Source organism: Entelurus aequoreus, linkage group LG10 (assembly GCF_033978785.1).
Source record: "Entelurus aequoreus isolate RoL-2023_Sb linkage group LG10, RoL_Eaeq_v1.1, whole genome shotgun sequence".
Lineage (NCBI taxonomy): Eukaryota > Metazoa > Chordata > Actinopteri > Syngnathiformes > Syngnathidae > Entelurus > Entelurus aequoreus.
In genome coordinates this window covers 13028815-13046174 of record NC_084740.1, presented here as the reverse complement: position 1 = coordinate 13046174, position 17360 = coordinate 13028815, and the positions used below count along the sequence as shown (strand labels likewise).

The window sequence follows — 17360 nt, the reverse complement described above, 5'->3', positions numbered from 1 at the left end:
TGTGAGGTGATTTAGAAAACTAGCAACCCAGCATCAACACTCCAAAGCAGAGAATAACAGCTTACTAGCATAGACAATTGAGAGCAGAGAATCAACTGATTCGTCTGATAGACAGCAGGAGAGCAGAGTGGTCAGTGATGATCGAATCAAGAAAATGTCTAAATGGCAAGGGAACAGACTGATTTGTACTGAGGAGAAAGAGAGAGAGAGCCAATTACAGTGAAATATATTCCAAAAGAGCCAAGTGACTAGCTGAAGGCAGGGACAAATGCCTTGGAGTGACCAACAAGAGTGCAAAGTACCAAATGGCAAAATGTGGAAAGACCAACAGGCAGATCTGCTTTTACCTCTTATCTTTACAACCAAAAAGTTGCTAAATGATGTTTTCAGTCGCTAGCCAGGTATGGCCAAAAGACGCGAAATCTAGCGGCAAAGTCGGTCAATCACACTGACAGTGAAACAAATATTTTGAAAAGATAATAATTGTACACCTTTGTGCACTTTAGTCTTCTATCTAAATATTTTCACAAAGGACACCAAGGCAGCTTGCTAGCTATGATGGGAGCAACAATGTCTGATAGACAGCAGGAGAGCAGAGTGGTCAGTGATGATCCAATCAAGAAAATGTCTAAATGGCAAGGGAACAGACTGATTTGTACTGAGGAGAAAGAGAGAGCCAAGTACAGTTAAATATATTCCAGAGCCAAGTGACTAACTGAAGGCAAAGACAACAGCCAGATACCTTAGCAGAGACCAACAAGAATTCAAAGTACCTAATAGCAAGATGGCGAGACCAACACAATAAATTGTATTAGGATTTAATTTATTAACGTTAATCTTAACAGCCAAAAAGTTGCTGAATAATGTTTGTAGTCGCTAGCCAGGTATGCCCAAAACAAGAGTCGCTAAACCTAGCAGCAAAGTTGCTTAATTGCAACACACTCTAGGATTCAGGGGAATTAAGGATAATAAAGATATTAATTGTACAACTTTTTGTACTTTTTTTCTAGTTTTTTGAGTCGCCAGCCATGTATGGCCAAAAGTCGCTAATTGAATGCCAACGTTGCTTAATCGCCAACACACTGGGACTCACTGAAGGACTGACTGAATAAAAAAGATAATTAAGATAATTGTGTACTTTTCTCTTCTGATATTTTCTCTAAGGACCCCAAGCTATCTGCAAGCAGCAATAATGTCTGACAGACAGGAGAGCAGAGTGGTCAGTGATGAATGGCAAGGGAACAGGCTGATTTGTACTGAGGAGAAAGAGAGAGAGAGAGCCAATTACAGTGAAATATATTCCAAAAGAGCCAAGTGACTAGCTGAAGGCAGGGACAAATGCCTTGGAGTGACCAAGAAGAGTGCAAAGTACCAAATGGCAAAATGTGGGAAGACCAACAGGAAGATCTGCTTTTACCACTTATCTTCACAACCAAAAAGTCGCTAAATGATGTTTTTAGTCGCTAGCCAGGTATGGCCAAAAGACGCGAAATCTAGCGGCAAAGTCGGTCAATCACACAGTGAAACAAATAATTTTAAAAAGATAGTAATCGTACAATGTCTTGTACTTTTGTCTTCTTTCTTAATATTTGTCAAAGGACACCAAAATGTCGCTATCTGCAGGCAGCTTGCTAGCTATGATGGCAGCAACAATGTACCTTAGAGTGACTGACCAACAAGAGCTCAAAGTACCTAATGGCAAAATGTGGAGAGACAGACACAATAAATTGCATTAAGATGAAGAGAACTGTTGCTATTATTAATCTTAACATCAACCAGAAAGTCGCTAAATGTCACCAGCCAGGTATGGCCAAAAGTCGCTTAATTGGCCACACACAGTAACAGAGAAACTAACAAAAAAAAGATCATAAAGATAATAGTTGTACAACTGTGTGTACTTTTGTCTTCTTTCTAAATATTTTCCCAAAGGACACCAAAATGTTGCTATCTGCAGGCGGGAGCGTGCCTATGTTCCCCGGGTCCTATGTTCCCCGGTTGTTCCTGGGTCTTTGTATGCGACCGGGGAACTTAGGACCCTTTTTCTAAAAAAGGGTCCTATGTTCCCTGCATTGTATCTGGCGAAATTGCGAAATTGTGCCCTGACCAAAACCATCCCTAAACCTAACCTGTCACAGGGCGTTGTGGAGCACTTTTTTTTGGCGAAATTGTGCCCTGACCAAAACTATCCCTAAACCTAACCTGTCACAGGGCGTTGTGGAGCACTTTTTTGGCGAAATTGTGCCCTGACCAAAACCATCCCTAAACCTAACCTGTCACAGGGCGTGCGGCAGCAGATAGAGCAACTCAAACGCGAACTTCCTTCCTTCGACAACTTAAACGCGTCTCTGTCATGAGTGTCTGCGTGCGTCTTACTTAGTCGCGCATTGGAAGCAGCGGGGAACATAGAACCCTTTTCTGGAAAAAGTGTTGTACGTTCCCCGCAGCGGGGAACATAGAACCCTTTTTTTTAAAAAGGGTCCTTAGTTCCCCGGTAGAGGGGAACATAGGACCCGGGTAACATAGGGACGGGGAACATAGGGATGACCCGCTGCAGGCAGCTTGCTAGCTATGATGGCAGCAACGATGTCTGCCAGACAGGAGAGAGTGGTCAGTGACGATCGAATCGAGAAAATGACAAAATGGGTCAAAGACCAAAAAGTTATTAACTGACAGCAGTGACAAATGTCAGACTGTAAACTTTCTCGAAAGAAAAGGACAAAATGGGAAGATGCTGATAATAACAGCAAAATGGAAAATATAAGAATTTCCAAGTAATGCTCAACTCAAGTGTGTGTGTGTGTGTGTGTGCGCGCGTTAAACTTCTTGTTGAATGATTTCAAATTATCTCTGAGTCTGAACTGAGGGAAAGGAAACCAAATTTTGAGCAGTCTCTCACGAGTTCAAAATACCAAATGAGGAGATTCTAAAAGAACAGACCGGTTTATGAAAGACTCGATGGGGGAGGGGCACAGCTAAGAATACTTGAGTGAGATTCTGTGATCCAAATTCGAGATAGAGCTTTTTGATAATGATAATTTGTCAGAGTAAGGTTGTGTAATCAAAATTTGAGAATGAGCTTTGTCAATCAATCAAGAATATTTGCATTAAGTTCTGTGATCAAAATTCAGAAACAACCTTTAATAATTGATAAAGAATATGTGAGTGAGGTTGTGTGATCCATCCAATTTGAGAATTAGCTTTGATAATAATGATTGAGAGCCTCTGGCCCTCTGTGGATCATGGCCGCGGGGCCAATTTTGCCTGGCCCCTTGGGGCCTCTGTGGGTCGTGGCCGCGGGGCCAAGTTGGCCTGGCCCCTTGGGGCCTCTGACCCTCTATGGATCGGGGCCAAGTTGGCCTGACCCCTCGGGGCCTCTGGCCCTCTATGGATCATGGCCGCGGGGCCAAGTTGGCCTGACCCCTTAGGACCTCAGGCCCTCTGTGGGTCGCGGCCGCAGGGCCAAGTTGACCTGGCCCCTTGGGGCCTCTTACCCTCTATGGATCGTGGCCGCGGGGCCAAGTTGACCTGGCCCCTTGGGGCCTCTGGCCTTCTGTGGCTCGCGGCCGCGGGGCCAAGTTGGCCTGGCCCTTTGGGGCCTCTGGCCTTCTGTGGGTCGTGGCCGCGGGGCCAAGTTGGCCTGGCCCCTTGGGGCCTCTGACCGTCTATGGATCGTGGCCGCGGGGCCAAGTTGACCTGGCCCCCTGGGGCCTCTGACCCTCTATGGATCGTGGCCGCGGGGCCAAGTTGGCCTGGCCCCTTGGGGCCTCTGACCGTCTATGGATCATGGCCGCGGGGCCATGTTGGCCTGGCCCCTTGGGGCCTCTGGCCCTCTGTGGGTCGCGGCCGCGGGGCCAAGTTGACCTGGCCCCTTGGGGCCTCTTACCCTCTATGGATCATGGCCGCGGGGCCAAGTTGGCCTGGCCCCTTGGGGCTTAAGATTATTATTTTTGCAAAAGTAGTTTTGCTCGGGTCGCGGCCGCGGGGCCAAGTTGGCCTGGCCCCTTGGGGCCTCTGGCCCCCTGGGCCTGGGCCCGGTAGGCCCGGTCATTAATCCACATTTTTGACCATGACTGTAGCCTACAGTCATGGTCAAAAATGTACATACACTTGTAAAGAACATAATGTCATGGCTGTCTTGAGTTTCCAATAATTTCCTACGACTCTAATTTTTTGGGATAGAGTGATTGGAGCACATACTTGTTGGCCACAAAAAACATTCATGAAGTTTGGTTCTTTTATGAATTTATTATGGGTCTACTGAAAATGTGACCAAATCTGCTGGGTCAAAAGTATACATACAGCAATGTTAATATTTGCTTACATGTCCCTTGGCAAGTTTCACTGCAATAAGGCGCTTTTGGTAGCCATCCACAAGCTTCTGGCAAGCTTCTGGTTGAATTTTTGACCACTCCTCTTGACAATATTGGTGCAGTTCAGCTAAATTTGTTGGTTTTCTGACATGGACTTGTTTCTTTAGCATTGTCCACACGTTTAAGTCAGGACTTTGGGAAGGCCATTCTAAAACCTTAATTCTTCCAACATAACTTTTTACATTTAAAACAACACCAAATTATTTAGGGGGGTTAATCTAGATAAGTTAACCACATCTTTAAAAAGTCAAAAACCTAACTAGTTTTTACATGTGTTTTTAAAAGCTAGTTTGAACCAAATCCAAGCAGTAATATTTTTTGTAGTGCATGTTAACATACCAAATGTGTGTATAGGGTTAGGAGTCTTGTGCCCAGATTTTGGTGCCGGATCAAAAACACACACCTAAAATATAAATTACATTGAATAATAATAACATTCTTTGGCAATGCTGTCTTTATTATTTACATATTTACAAAAGCATAAATACAACTTCAAGATCAATACAATCAAACAATCTGTGGTGGCAATTTACTCCCTAATAAGTTTATCCCAACGTTAACCAGCTTTTTTTTAAATCGTCAACTATACCAGCTTTCCTTTTTTAAACCTGAAAAATGGAACTCTTTAAAACGGAGAATGTGCAAAGGTGCACAAACAGCCAACAGGAAAAAAAAAAAAGGAAATGTTGGTCAGTGCATCAATCTGCTTGAGTCGTTCGAACGTGCACACACAGACACACACACAGTAATGTCAAGTAATAATCGCCTTTTGACTTAAAAGTGCTTGTTTTTAAATCATTATTTTGTGTGGTGAAACAATGCATTTGTCCCCAAGATTAACTGAATGAGCATCATCAGTGCCTCAACCCAGTATAACTATATACGCTATAGTACCAGCCTCCCCATGTAGATGGCAAGTAAACAAATGATGCTGCAAAAGTTATCATTCCCTTGCATTGCTCTCTACTGGACTGCTATGAAGACCCTCAGTGACAATTATATACACTCACTTGTGCCCTGAGATACCATAAATGGCACTAAAACAAAACAAAAAAGTAGAAATGTGTGTGTGAATGTCAGCATCCTTCCATTTGGCTGAGGAAAGTATTGCTCCACAGCTTCACTTTGCAGCATAGTCTTTTTGCAGTGCAGGTTCATCATGGGTTTTTCTGGATGAAAATAAAATAAGGGATGAATAAATCACATGTGCACACAAAAAATACTGCACTACATTCACCAACCACAACATTAGGTACACCTGCACAGTAGTGCACGAAAAGCAAATAAAATAAATAACACTCTCAGCTTGTCGAAACTATACGCCTAAAGACACAGAACCAGGGCTGGTGTATGAGGGGGATGTCAGAAATGTGAAGGGGCCATCCATCCATCCATCCATTTTCTACCGCTTATTCCCTTCAGGGTCGCGGGGGGCGCTGGAGCCTATCTCAGCTACAATCGGGCGGAAGGCGGGGTACACCCTGGACAAGTCGCCACCTCATCGCAGGGCCAACACAGATAGACAGACAACATTCACACTCACATTCACACACTAGGGCCAATTTAGTGTTGCCAATCAACCTATCCCCAGGTGCATGTCTTTGGAGGTGGGAGGAAGCCGGAGTACCCGGGGGGAACCCACGCAGTCACGGGGAGGACATGCAAACTCCACACAGAAAGATCCCGAGGCCGGGATTGAACTCACAACTACTCAGGACCTTCGTATTGTGAGGCAGATGCACTAACCCCTCTGCCACCGTGCTGCCCTAGGGGGCCATCATGCTCCAGCAAATTTTTTAGTGCTTATACAGCAGTAACATTACCTTCTTCGTGGAATTTGGTTGTTTGCTACAGTGTGTGTCCAGAAGTGGATTGCACCTTGCCAGGCCTCTCCCTTAACACCTGCACAACTTGGGTGTGCCACCTGCAGACTAAGCTCCTGCTGGTATAGCTCTTAAAGTCACTGACTACAGTAAGGTGGCAATCCCTCAGGGTGGAAACTAACAAATAAAAGTAAAATAGATAACATAAAGTATCCTTCATCCACATTATATCAACCATCTCAACATTTATCCTAACTTGATGGCCTAATCCTTCAATTGAATTTAACCTTAAGTAGAATCTTACGGCACAATAGTCGATATGTACAAAACTGTAAGGTTTTGTACAAAAACATTCTTCTGAAACTACAAAACCCAAAACCAGTGACATTGGCACGTTGTGTAATTTGTAAATCCTTTTCAACTTATATTCAATTGAATAGACTGCAAAGACAAGATATTTAATGTTCCAACTGAAAAACACAATTTTTTTTTGCAAATCATTAACTTAGAATTTAATGGCAACAACACATTGCAAAAAAGTTGGCACAGGGGCATTTTTACCACTGTGTTACATGACCTTTCCTTTTATGTTTTTTTTTTTTGTCATAAAGAAATACAATCATGTGTGCTTACGGACTGTATCCCTGCAGACTGTATTGATCTATATTGATATATAATGTATATATTGTGTTTTTTATGTTGATTTAAGTTAAAAATTTTTTTAAAAAAAGACACATTTTTTTAAAATGTATTTCTTGTGCGGCCCGGTACCGGTCCATGGACCGGTTGGTTGGGGACCACTGATTTAAAGCCCTGCCATAAAATGTCTTCCCCCCCCCCCCCCCCCCCCCTCTATTTTCTTCAATTGATGGACTAACATTATGTGTTTTATTCTATAGATACTTAGCATCATCAACAACAAAAATTGTGAATTTGGACTCATGTTATTAATCACAAAACAAAAAATAGTACGGCATACATAATATTTATAATCATTGACATCGCTAAGAACACGGAAGTACTGCCGCTGTCAGAACAAGGCAAAGAGCTCCGGCCCCATGCTTGCTCCCGCGGTAGGGAATACAGAATACCGGCCTCGCATGGAACTGTCACGCCAATTTTCTTCCCATCACAAAAACCTTCCTAACCCCCATTTACTTCCGGGGTCATTTCCGCTTACGTCAGTTCCTCTTACGTCATTGACAGCGATCGATACCACTTCGTTTGACTCTTTTTTATAATACAGCGTTAACAAAACGTCTGAATTATCAACAATAATGTTGATTTAAAGTACAGACATTTAACATTATATATTCATTAATATTACTGAAATGTTTCAACAATAATGTTGATTTAAAGTACAGACATTTAACAGTATTATATATTAATTAATATTAGTGAAATGGTTTCAACAATAATGTTGATTTAAAGTAGTACAGACATTTAAAAGTATTATATATTAATTAATATTTTTTGCACGTTACCACGAAGACAGAAGTTCGCAGCAGCAGCCCTAACACTCCGCTTGAAATGTTGCGAAGCCTGCTGGTGTTTGACATAAGTCCCCTGGGACAGATAAAGACGAATATCATCCAGTGACACCACCATTTTCAGGAGATTTGGATTTATCGATCGCTGGCAATGACGTGAGAGGAAATGACGTAAGTAAGTGGAACTGACGTATAGCGGAAATGACCCCGGAAGTAAATGGGGGTTAAGGAGGTTTTTTGTGATGGGAAGAAAATTGGCGTGACAGCACACTTATTTTTTCTACAAAACATTTTATTTTGAAACACCTGGGACCTACTCTAGAATGTTCCGCCTTAACCGGATGTTTCAGAGGAAAGATGGCGAACGTGGACCTGGGGTTTTTACATTTATATATTTTTCGCACATTTAGCGTAAAAACGCGACAGAAAATCCAGTGTCTAATATGCCTAAATATCAATTTCAAAACATTTCAATCATAGAGTGGCCATGTTTTTCTTTAATTTGCACTCGTGCAATATAACTTGTTGGACCAATCACCATTCACTAATGTTGAATTTATTCCTCAGTTCCTTTTAAAATGTAATTTAAAATGCACTTTTGCATATATAATATGTGTATTTATTGCTTAAATATTTTTTTCTAAGGTTATTTTTGAAGAGAAACTTCCCCAGTTTTGGAGTTGAAATAACATTTTTAATCACAAGGGGGCGATAAAGCAAGAACAACCATAAACAATAACTGTTGTGTAAGCGCTATTATTATTATTGACTTTGTGATATATATCTTAGAGTCCATCCATCCTTTTTCTACCGCGTGTCCCTTTCCGGGTCGCGGGGGGCGCTGGAGCCTATCTCAGCTGCATTCGGGCGGAAGGCGGCGTACACCCTGGACAAGTCGCCACCTCATCTCAGGGCCAACACAGATAGACAGACAACATTCACACTCACATTCACACACTAGGGCCAATTTAGTGTTGCCAATTAACCTATCCCCAGGTGCATGTCTTTGGAGGTGGGAGGAAGCCTGCAGAGTCTATTATTATAAATGTGTGTTTTACCTCAATGACAGTGTGTATCCAGTTGACCATCTCTTCCACATTGCAGTAGACGCCCGGACGTCTCTCCCTAGCACAGCCCACGCCCCAGCTCACCACCCCGACGAGATACCATCTGGTTGAGATGAAGTACACTAACGGGCCGCCACTGTCGCCCTGAGGTGCATAGCAACAGTTACAATTTACTATTAATTAAAAAACAAATGGAGGGAGGCTTTGTTCTTACCTGACACGCGTCCACGTTCCCCTCCAGAAAACCAGCACAGATCATCCTGTCAGTGATGGAGGCACCATACACAGTGGGGCTGGAACACTTAGCCCTTTCTATCAGAGGGACGTCGGCCTTCTGCAGCGTTGGAGAAATGTTTCCTGAAGGCAAAACAAGGCTTTTCAACTTTGCGCCTATAACAATACGAAAGGTGCTTTTCATCTTTGTTCCGGAGGACACGACGTCGACAGTTTCCAAAAACAATTTGAAATGTGGACTCGTCAGACCACCGAACACTTTTCCACTTTGCATCAGTTCATCTTAGATGAGCTCGGGCCCAGCGAAGCCGTCGGTGTTTTTGGGTGTTGTTGATGAATGGCTTTTGCTCTGCATAGTAAAGTTTTAACTTGCACTTACATATGTAGTGACTAATTGTACAAACCCTGTTTCCATATGAGTTGGGAAATTGTGTTAGATGTAAATTTAAACAGAATACAATGATTTGCAAATCATTTTCAACCCATATTCAGTTGAATATGCTACAAAGACAACATATTTGATGTTCAAACTGATAAACATTTTTTATTTTTTTGCAAATAATCATTAACTTTAGAATTTGATGCCAGCAACATGTGACAAAGAAGTTGGGAAAGGTGGCAATAAATACTGATAAAGTTGAGGAATGTTCATCAAACACTTATTTGGAACATCCCACAGGTGAACAGGCAAATTGGGAACAGGTGGGTGCCATGATTGGGTACAAAAGTAGATTCCATGAAATGCTCAGTCATTCACAAACAAGGATGGGGCGAGGGTCACCACTTTGTCAACAAATGCCTGAGCAAATTGTTGAACAGTTTAAGAAAAACCTTTCTCAACCAGCTGTTGCAAGGAATTTAGGGTATTCACAATCTACTGTCCGTAGTATCATCAAAGGGTTCAGAGAATCTGGAGAAATCACTGCACGTAAGCAGCTCAGCCTGTGACCTTCGATCCCTCAGGCTGTACTGCATCAACAAGCAAGTGTAAAGGATATCACCACATGGGCTCAGGAACACATCAGAAACCCACTGTCAGTAACTACAGTTGGTCGCTACATCTGTAAGTGCAAGTTAAAACTCTCCTATGCAAGGCAAAAAACGTTTATCAACAACACCCAGAAACGCTGCCGGCTTCGCTGGGCCTGAGCTCATCTAAGATGGACTGATACAAAGTGGAAAAGTGTTCTGTGGTCTGACGAGTCCACATTTCAAATTGTTTTTGGAAACTGTGGACGTCGTGTCCTCCGGACCAAAGAGGAAAAGAACCATCCGGATTGTTATAGGCGCAAAGTTGAAAAGCCAGCATCTGTGATGGTATGGGGGTGTATTAGTGCCCAAGACATGGGTAACTTACACATCTGTGAAGGCGCCGTTAATGCTGAAAGGTACATACAGGTTTTGGAGCAACATATGTTGCCATCCAAGCAACGTTACCATGGACGCCCCTGCTTATTTCAGCAAGACAATGCCAAGCCACGTGTTACATCAACGTGGCTTCATAGTAAAAGAGTGCGGGTACTAGACTGGCCTGCCTGTAGTCCAGACCTGTCTCACATTGAAAATGTGTGGCGCATTATGAAGCCTAAAATACGACAACAGAGACCCCCGGACTGTTGAACAACTTAAGCTGTACATCAAGCAAGAATGGGAAAGAATAAAGTTTATGAGTTTGAACATCAAATATCTTGTATTTGTAGTGCATTCAATTGAATATAGGTTGAAAAGGATTCGCAAATCATTGTATTCCGTTTATATTTACATCTAACACAATTTCCCAACTCATATGGAAACGGGGTTTGTAGTTACTGACAGTGGTTTTCTGAAATGTGTCTGAGCCCATGTGGTGATATCCTTTACACACTGATGTCGATTTTTGATGCAGTACCACCTGAGGGTTCGAAGGTCACGGGCGTTCAATGTTCGTTTACAGCCTTGCAGTGCAGTGATTTCTCCAGATTCTCTGAACCTTTTATTACGGACCGTTGATGGTGAAATGCATAAATTCCTTGCAATAGTTGTTTGAGAAATGTTGTTCTTAAACAATTTGCTCATGCATGTGTTCACAAAGTGGTGACCATCGCCCCATCCTTGTTTTTGAATGACTGAGCATTTCATGGAAGATGCTTTTATACCCAATCATGGCACGCACCTGTTCCTAATTAGCCTGTTCACCTGTGGGATGTTCCAAATAAGTGTTGGATGAGCATCCCTCAACTTTCTCAGTAAGTTTTGCCACTTGTGCCAGCTTTTTTGAAACATGTTGCAGGCATCAAATTCCAAATGAGCTAATATTTGCAAAAAAGTATCTATAGTATCTGAAGGCAAAACAAGGGTACACATTTGTTGTAGAGGCCCCCCTGGAAGTCACTTTTCAAAAGTTTGTTTACCATTTTCCTCCTGGTAGCCCCAACCGGTAACTGTCAACGGGGCTGAAGCAGCGAGGCCGAAGGATTTTGGGGGAAGACAAACAGGCCTCCGACTCACTGAAAATGAAGGTGATTATTATTTTTTATTTGTTCATGCTGTGAGGGAAACACTGTGGCTATCTGTTTGCCAGCTCCTTTTGCTAACTCTTTGTTGTGTAAACAAAGCACTTCATGTGGGATTTATATTTTGTTGCTTCAATTAATCATTTGACTCTAACTAATTTAAATGGACAAAATCCAGACCGCAGTGCCTCGGACTTTAAACTGTCAAGTTTATTACCACTGCAATTGAGCACACATGAAAGCGGTGGTGTGTGGGCGAATCAATGCACACATTATAGAAGTGAAATTTCAATGTTGAAGATGCATTTATTTAAAAAAAAAGATTGAAAGTTATAGCAAGCAGAGTTTATTTATTTCAACTATTTTCCCTAACCTATATATTGAGGCTATAAAGGGTACTTTATGAAATTACATGTTTGATTCAACAAAATAATCAATATATTACTTGATTATAGGGCTGCAACTAACGATTAATTTGTTAATCGATTAATCTGTCGATTATTATCTCGATTAATCGATTAATAATCGGATAAAAGAGACAAGCTACATTTCTATCCTATCCAGTATTTTATTGAAAAAAAACAGCATATTGGCACCATACTTATTTTGATTATTGTTTCTCAGCTGTTTGTAAATGTTGCAGTTTATAAATAAAGGTTTATTAAAAATAAAAAAAAAATGTAAAAAAAATGTAATAAAAACAAAAAAAACTGCGCATGCGCATAGCATAGATCCAAAGAATCGATGACTAAATTAATCGGCAACTCTTTTAATAATCGATTTTAATCAATTAGTTGTTGCAGCCCTACTTGATTACTAAACTAACCGATAGCTGCAGCCATAGTGTCAATCATCAGTAATAATAGACATGAAGATGGGTTAGGATTAAGTGTAAGCTTTGGTTTTTTTCTACTACTATTTGGACATTTTGGAAATATTTAACCATGTGATGTTCATCAATTTGTCTTGTTAAACATTTCTGAAACAAATACATCTTAACCTCTAACCATACATCTGTCTATCAAGATACATTTTGTAGTCACTTTCACACTTTTATGCGTTGTTTTTTGCACTAACCTCCGACTTTGATTGGGCTGGTGAGTCTCATGAGTGCTATGTCGTAATCATTCCTTGCTGCATTGTAGTTCCCATTCAGTATGATCCTGTCAACAGAGGAACCTCCCAATGCGCCCATGTGGGTCCGGCCTGACACCACTTTCCAGCGACTCAGCTCCTTTTTACTGCTGCGGGGCCCCACATGGAAAGGAGGTACAGTAGGTGTGAGTATGGCGACAATGAATGCATTACAACTACCGTATTTTCTGGACTATAAGTCGCAGTTTTTTTCATAGTTTGGCCGGGGGTGCGACTTATACTCAGGAGCGACTTATGTGTGAAATTATTAACATATTACCGTAAAATATCAAATAATATTTAGCTCATTCACGTAAGAGACTAGACTTATAAGATTTCATGGGATTTAGCGATTAGGAGTGACAGATTGTTTGGTAAACGTATAGCATGTTCTATATGTTATAGTTATTTGAATGACTCTTACCATAATATGTTACGTTAACATACCAGGCACGTTCTCAGTTGGTTATTTATGCGTCATATAGCGTACACTTATTCAGCCTGTTGTTCACTATTTTTTATTTATTTTAAATTGCCTTTCAAATGTCTATTCTTGCTGTTGGGTTTTATCAAATACATTTCCCCCAAAAATGCGACTTATACTCCAGTGCGACTTATATATGTTTTTTTCCTTCTTTATTATGCATTTTCGGCCGGTGCGACTTATACTCAGAAAAATACGGTAAATCGCAGTACAATACTGACCCGGCAAAGCAATGGGCTGCAGTGACGACCCAGCTTGGGGACACCAGTGAACCACCACAGGTGTGCTGGCCTCCCTGCTGCAGGCTCACCTGCCACGGCCAGTCCTCAATGTTGGCATCCGTACCCCCAACAATACGATTCTGGCCCACCTGGCCACAGTCTGACAACGAAACTCAAATTAAATATTACAAGTATTTTTCTCCTCTTATCCATCTCTCAGGAATTAATTGACATACATGGACATTTTAAAACTCAATATTTATTATAGTACATATTGTAAAACATGAGGACATACTCCCCAAACCTGTATAATAAATATATATACTTTAATTAATCAGTATTAATAATACTACTACTACTACTACTACTACTACTACTACTACTAATAATAATTATCCCCTCATAGCAATTATTATTTATTTTATTTTGTATATAGCATGATAACAATAAAATAAAATAATTAAATCGATAATGATAAGAATTATACGTATTATTATCCTATGATATAAAAGCAAATAACTAAGTCTTATTAAAGGTAAAAAAATATATAAATTGTCATTAACAGCTGTAGTTGTAGATAACTTCCTGGTATAAGTTTAAAGGCCTACTGAAACCCACTACTACCGACCACGCAGTCTGATAGTTTATATATCAATGATGAAATCAACACATGCCAATACGGCCGGGTTAACTTATAAAGTGCAATTTTAAATTTCCCGGGAAACTTTCGCTTGAAAACGTCTATGTATGATGACGTTTGCTCGTGACGTCAATGGTTGAAGCGGAAGTATTGGGACACATTGTATCCCAATACAAACAGCTCTGTTTTCATCGCAAAATTCCACAGTATTCTGGACATCTGTGTTGGTGAATCTTTTGCAATTTGTTTAATGAACAATGAAGACTGCACAGAAGAAAGCTGTAGGTGGGATCGGTGTATTAGCGGCTGGCTGCAGCAACACAACCAGGAGGACTTTGAGTTGGATTGCAGACGCGCTATCCGACGCTAGCCGCCGACCGCATCGATGATCGGGTGAAGTCCTTCGTCGCGCCGTCGATCGCTGGAACGCAGGTGAGCACGGGTGTTGATGAGCAGATGAGGGCTGGCGTAGGTGGAGCGCTAATATTTTTATCATAGCTCTGACGAGGTCCCGTAGCTAAGATAGCTTCAATGGCGTCGTTAGCAACAGCATTGCTAGGCTTCGACAGGCGGCACAGCATTAACCGTGTGGTTACAGGTCCAGTGTTTGGTTCGGTGTCTCCTGATAGTAGTATTGTTGATCTTCTGTCTATCCTTCCAGTCAGGGGCTTATTTCTTTTGTTTCTATCTGTATTTAAGCACGATGCTATCACGTTAGCTCCGTAGCTAAAGTGCTTCACCGATGTATTGTCGTGGAGATAAAAGTCACTGTGAATGTCCATTTCGCGTTCTCGACTCTCATTTTCAAGAGGATATAGTATCCGAGGTGGTTTAAAATACAAATCCGTGATCCACGATAGAAAAAGGAGAAAGTGTGGAATCCAATGAGCCCTTTTACCTAAGTTACGGTCAGAGCGAAAAAAGATACGTCCTGCACTGCACTCTAGTCCTTCACTCTCACGTTGCTCATCCACAAATCTTTCATCCTCGCTCAAATTAATGGGGTAATCGTCGCTTTCTCGGTCCGAATCGCTCTCGCTGCTGGTGTAAACAATGTGGAAATGTGAGGAGCCTTTCAACCTGCGACGTCACGCTACTTCCAGTACAGGCAAGGCTTTTTTTTTATCAGCGACCAAAAGTTGCGAACTTTATCGTCGATGTTCTCTACTAAATCCTTTCAGCAAAAATATGGCAATATCGCGAAATGATCAAGTATGACACATAGAATGAATCTGCTATCCCCGTTTAAATAAAAAAATTTCATTTCAGTAGGCCTTTAATTATGTCCTCAAAATGACATTACAGTGGTTCCTCGGTTTTCACTAATCTCTGCCAAAAACTCAGACAAAAATCAAATCAAATGATGAGCCATTTTTCTCTTTGGAAATCATGTACATCCAATAAATATGTTCCAGAGACCCACAAATAATAACAGAAAATACATTTCATATAGATAATTATAATTTTACACGCAGAAAACAATGAAATGCAAATGAATGAGAATGGATTACATTAACATTACTTTTATCTTTACTGTAGACTCTTGTTGGTAAGAATTGAGTTGAACCACGAGGAAGCCACCTCCGTACTTTGCTGCAAGTTCTTTTTTTAATTCAATAGTTTGTCTCCCCTTCTTTCTCAAAGCGCTGAAACACAGCTTTATTATTATTATTTTGAAGTCTCAAGTCAGTACTTAAATTACCAACGCGTGGGATTCTTAGTTTGGGCACTCAATTGCATGAAGGCAATCATACTAGTTTGTTACCTGCAATATTTGCCCATAGGATAACCAAGGTATACGAAAACCTGGGGAAATGTTTGATGGAAATTTACCTCCACAATATCTGAATCCTATGAAAAACAGGGGCAAACGTAAACTGAGTACCACTTTAGCTGAATTCTCATGGCATTAAGTCGATCGCAACTGGACTGCTCAGATTTTTTTAGAAGTTGTCCGATTAGCTCAGCTGTTGTGTAAAACTCATGCGTGTTACACTTGTTGTACTGTTGTTTACAACACATTCAACAGCTGTATTAATGCTGACTGGGCAGTTTGTTCCTTACTACTATTACAATATTGGTTGCGTTGCTGCTGCGTTGTCCTTAGGGATGGGTAACTTTCACATTTGAATCAAGACAGAACAAATTCCCAGCAATACTGGTACTGAACATTACAGATTTTTGGTACTTTTGAATGTGTTCAAGTGTGTTACTAAATGTTAATTGTTTTAAAAAAACTATTTTTTCAAAGTTAAATATTTAACACTGTGCTAAGCTGTCCAGTGGTTATATCTTATTGTTTTAGACTTTTGTGTCTCATTTGCAATTAGTAAAAAGTAGCCTTTGCATGCAGTTGCAATTCCAAGACCTTAGATGGCAGTAGTGTATAAACATTGGTGTGTTACCTTAGCCAGTAAGTAGTCTTTGTCATTAAGTTCAATGTGCCAGTCTTTTCATTGATCACTACAAAGTGTTTAAACTGTAAGTATTGTACTTATTACACACCAGATGTTTGATTGTAACAAGCACCTTATTTGTAGTTTCGATTACCAAATTTGAAGGTGTTGAAATCCACATGTAAAATTGATCATGCTAATCAATGTAGCATGTATATGGCAAATTCAATGGAAATTAGCATAGAGCTGGCGCATTTTGAAAAGTGGAGCCTTACTGCATTTTTGAACACCTTTTTCTTGCAATGTTTGCATGGAAATTGTGACATTACATAGAGGCAGTCCGACTCACTACGTTTCCATGCACTAAATTAGTCTGATTTCTCAAATAGTTCGTTTTTTTTGTATTTTCACTCCTGCGTTTGACGTCCAAGTGTCCATGCACTTTCTCTAATGCAATTATTGGTCATACCCCAGGTGCATCCCGTACACTGGGGGCCTCTTATTTTATTTTAGCGCAGTTAAATGAATTCCTTTTCCGGTTGACCTATGACGTCATTCTAGGCATCTGCGAATCCTTACAACTTGTTTTAAGTAATCCTCTGTAATATTGGCACAGATGACAAATGTTACGTCTCTAATGACTATGCTGATGTTGAATAGCAGACAGCATCAAAAAATGATCTTGGATTGCGCTACGAACGTGACTTTTTATTTTTTTAATTTAGCCTTTATTTAACCAGGTAATATCCCATTGAGATCAAAGATCTCTTTTCCAAGGGAGACCTGGCCAAGAGGGCAGCAGCAAGGTTACATTAAAAACAGTAAACAACACATAAAACATCACATTTACAACATTAAAACTTGCTCACATAACACATGTGCATACAGACAAGGTAGACTGCAATCCTTTCACAGAAGCTTTAAACTCATTCAATGTAACAAGGGTTTGAAGTTTAATATTCGATTGTAGGTTATTCCAAGCCTTCGCTGCTGAAAACCTAAATGCTTT

The 17360-nt window shown here is 40.9% G+C and overlaps 1 protein-coding gene across 2 annotated transcripts in view; it reads right to left on the bottom strand.

Moving 5' to 3' along the window:
- Positions 1 to 4792: 4792 nt before the first annotated feature.
- tmprss4a (transmembrane serine protease 4a) overlaps positions 4793 to 17360 on the bottom strand; it is a 61171-nt gene continuing 48603 nt past the window's right edge. For both annotated transcript variants that reach the window (XM_062060168.1, XM_062060167.1), the window contains exons 8-13: positions 13316 to 13475; positions 12554 to 12720; positions 11375 to 11470; positions 8965 to 9107; positions 8742 to 8894; positions 4793 to 5539 (exon numbers count right to left, since the gene is read on the bottom strand). In XM_062060168.1, coding sequence (XP_061916152.1) covers positions 5528 to 5539; positions 8742 to 8894; positions 8965 to 9107; positions 11375 to 11470; positions 12554 to 12720; positions 13316 to 13475 — 731 coding nt within the window. In that variant the 3' untranslated portion in view covers positions 4793 to 5527. The remainder of the gene's footprint in view (positions 5540 to 8741; positions 8895 to 8964; positions 9108 to 11374; positions 11471 to 12553; positions 12721 to 13315; positions 13476 to 17360) is intronic.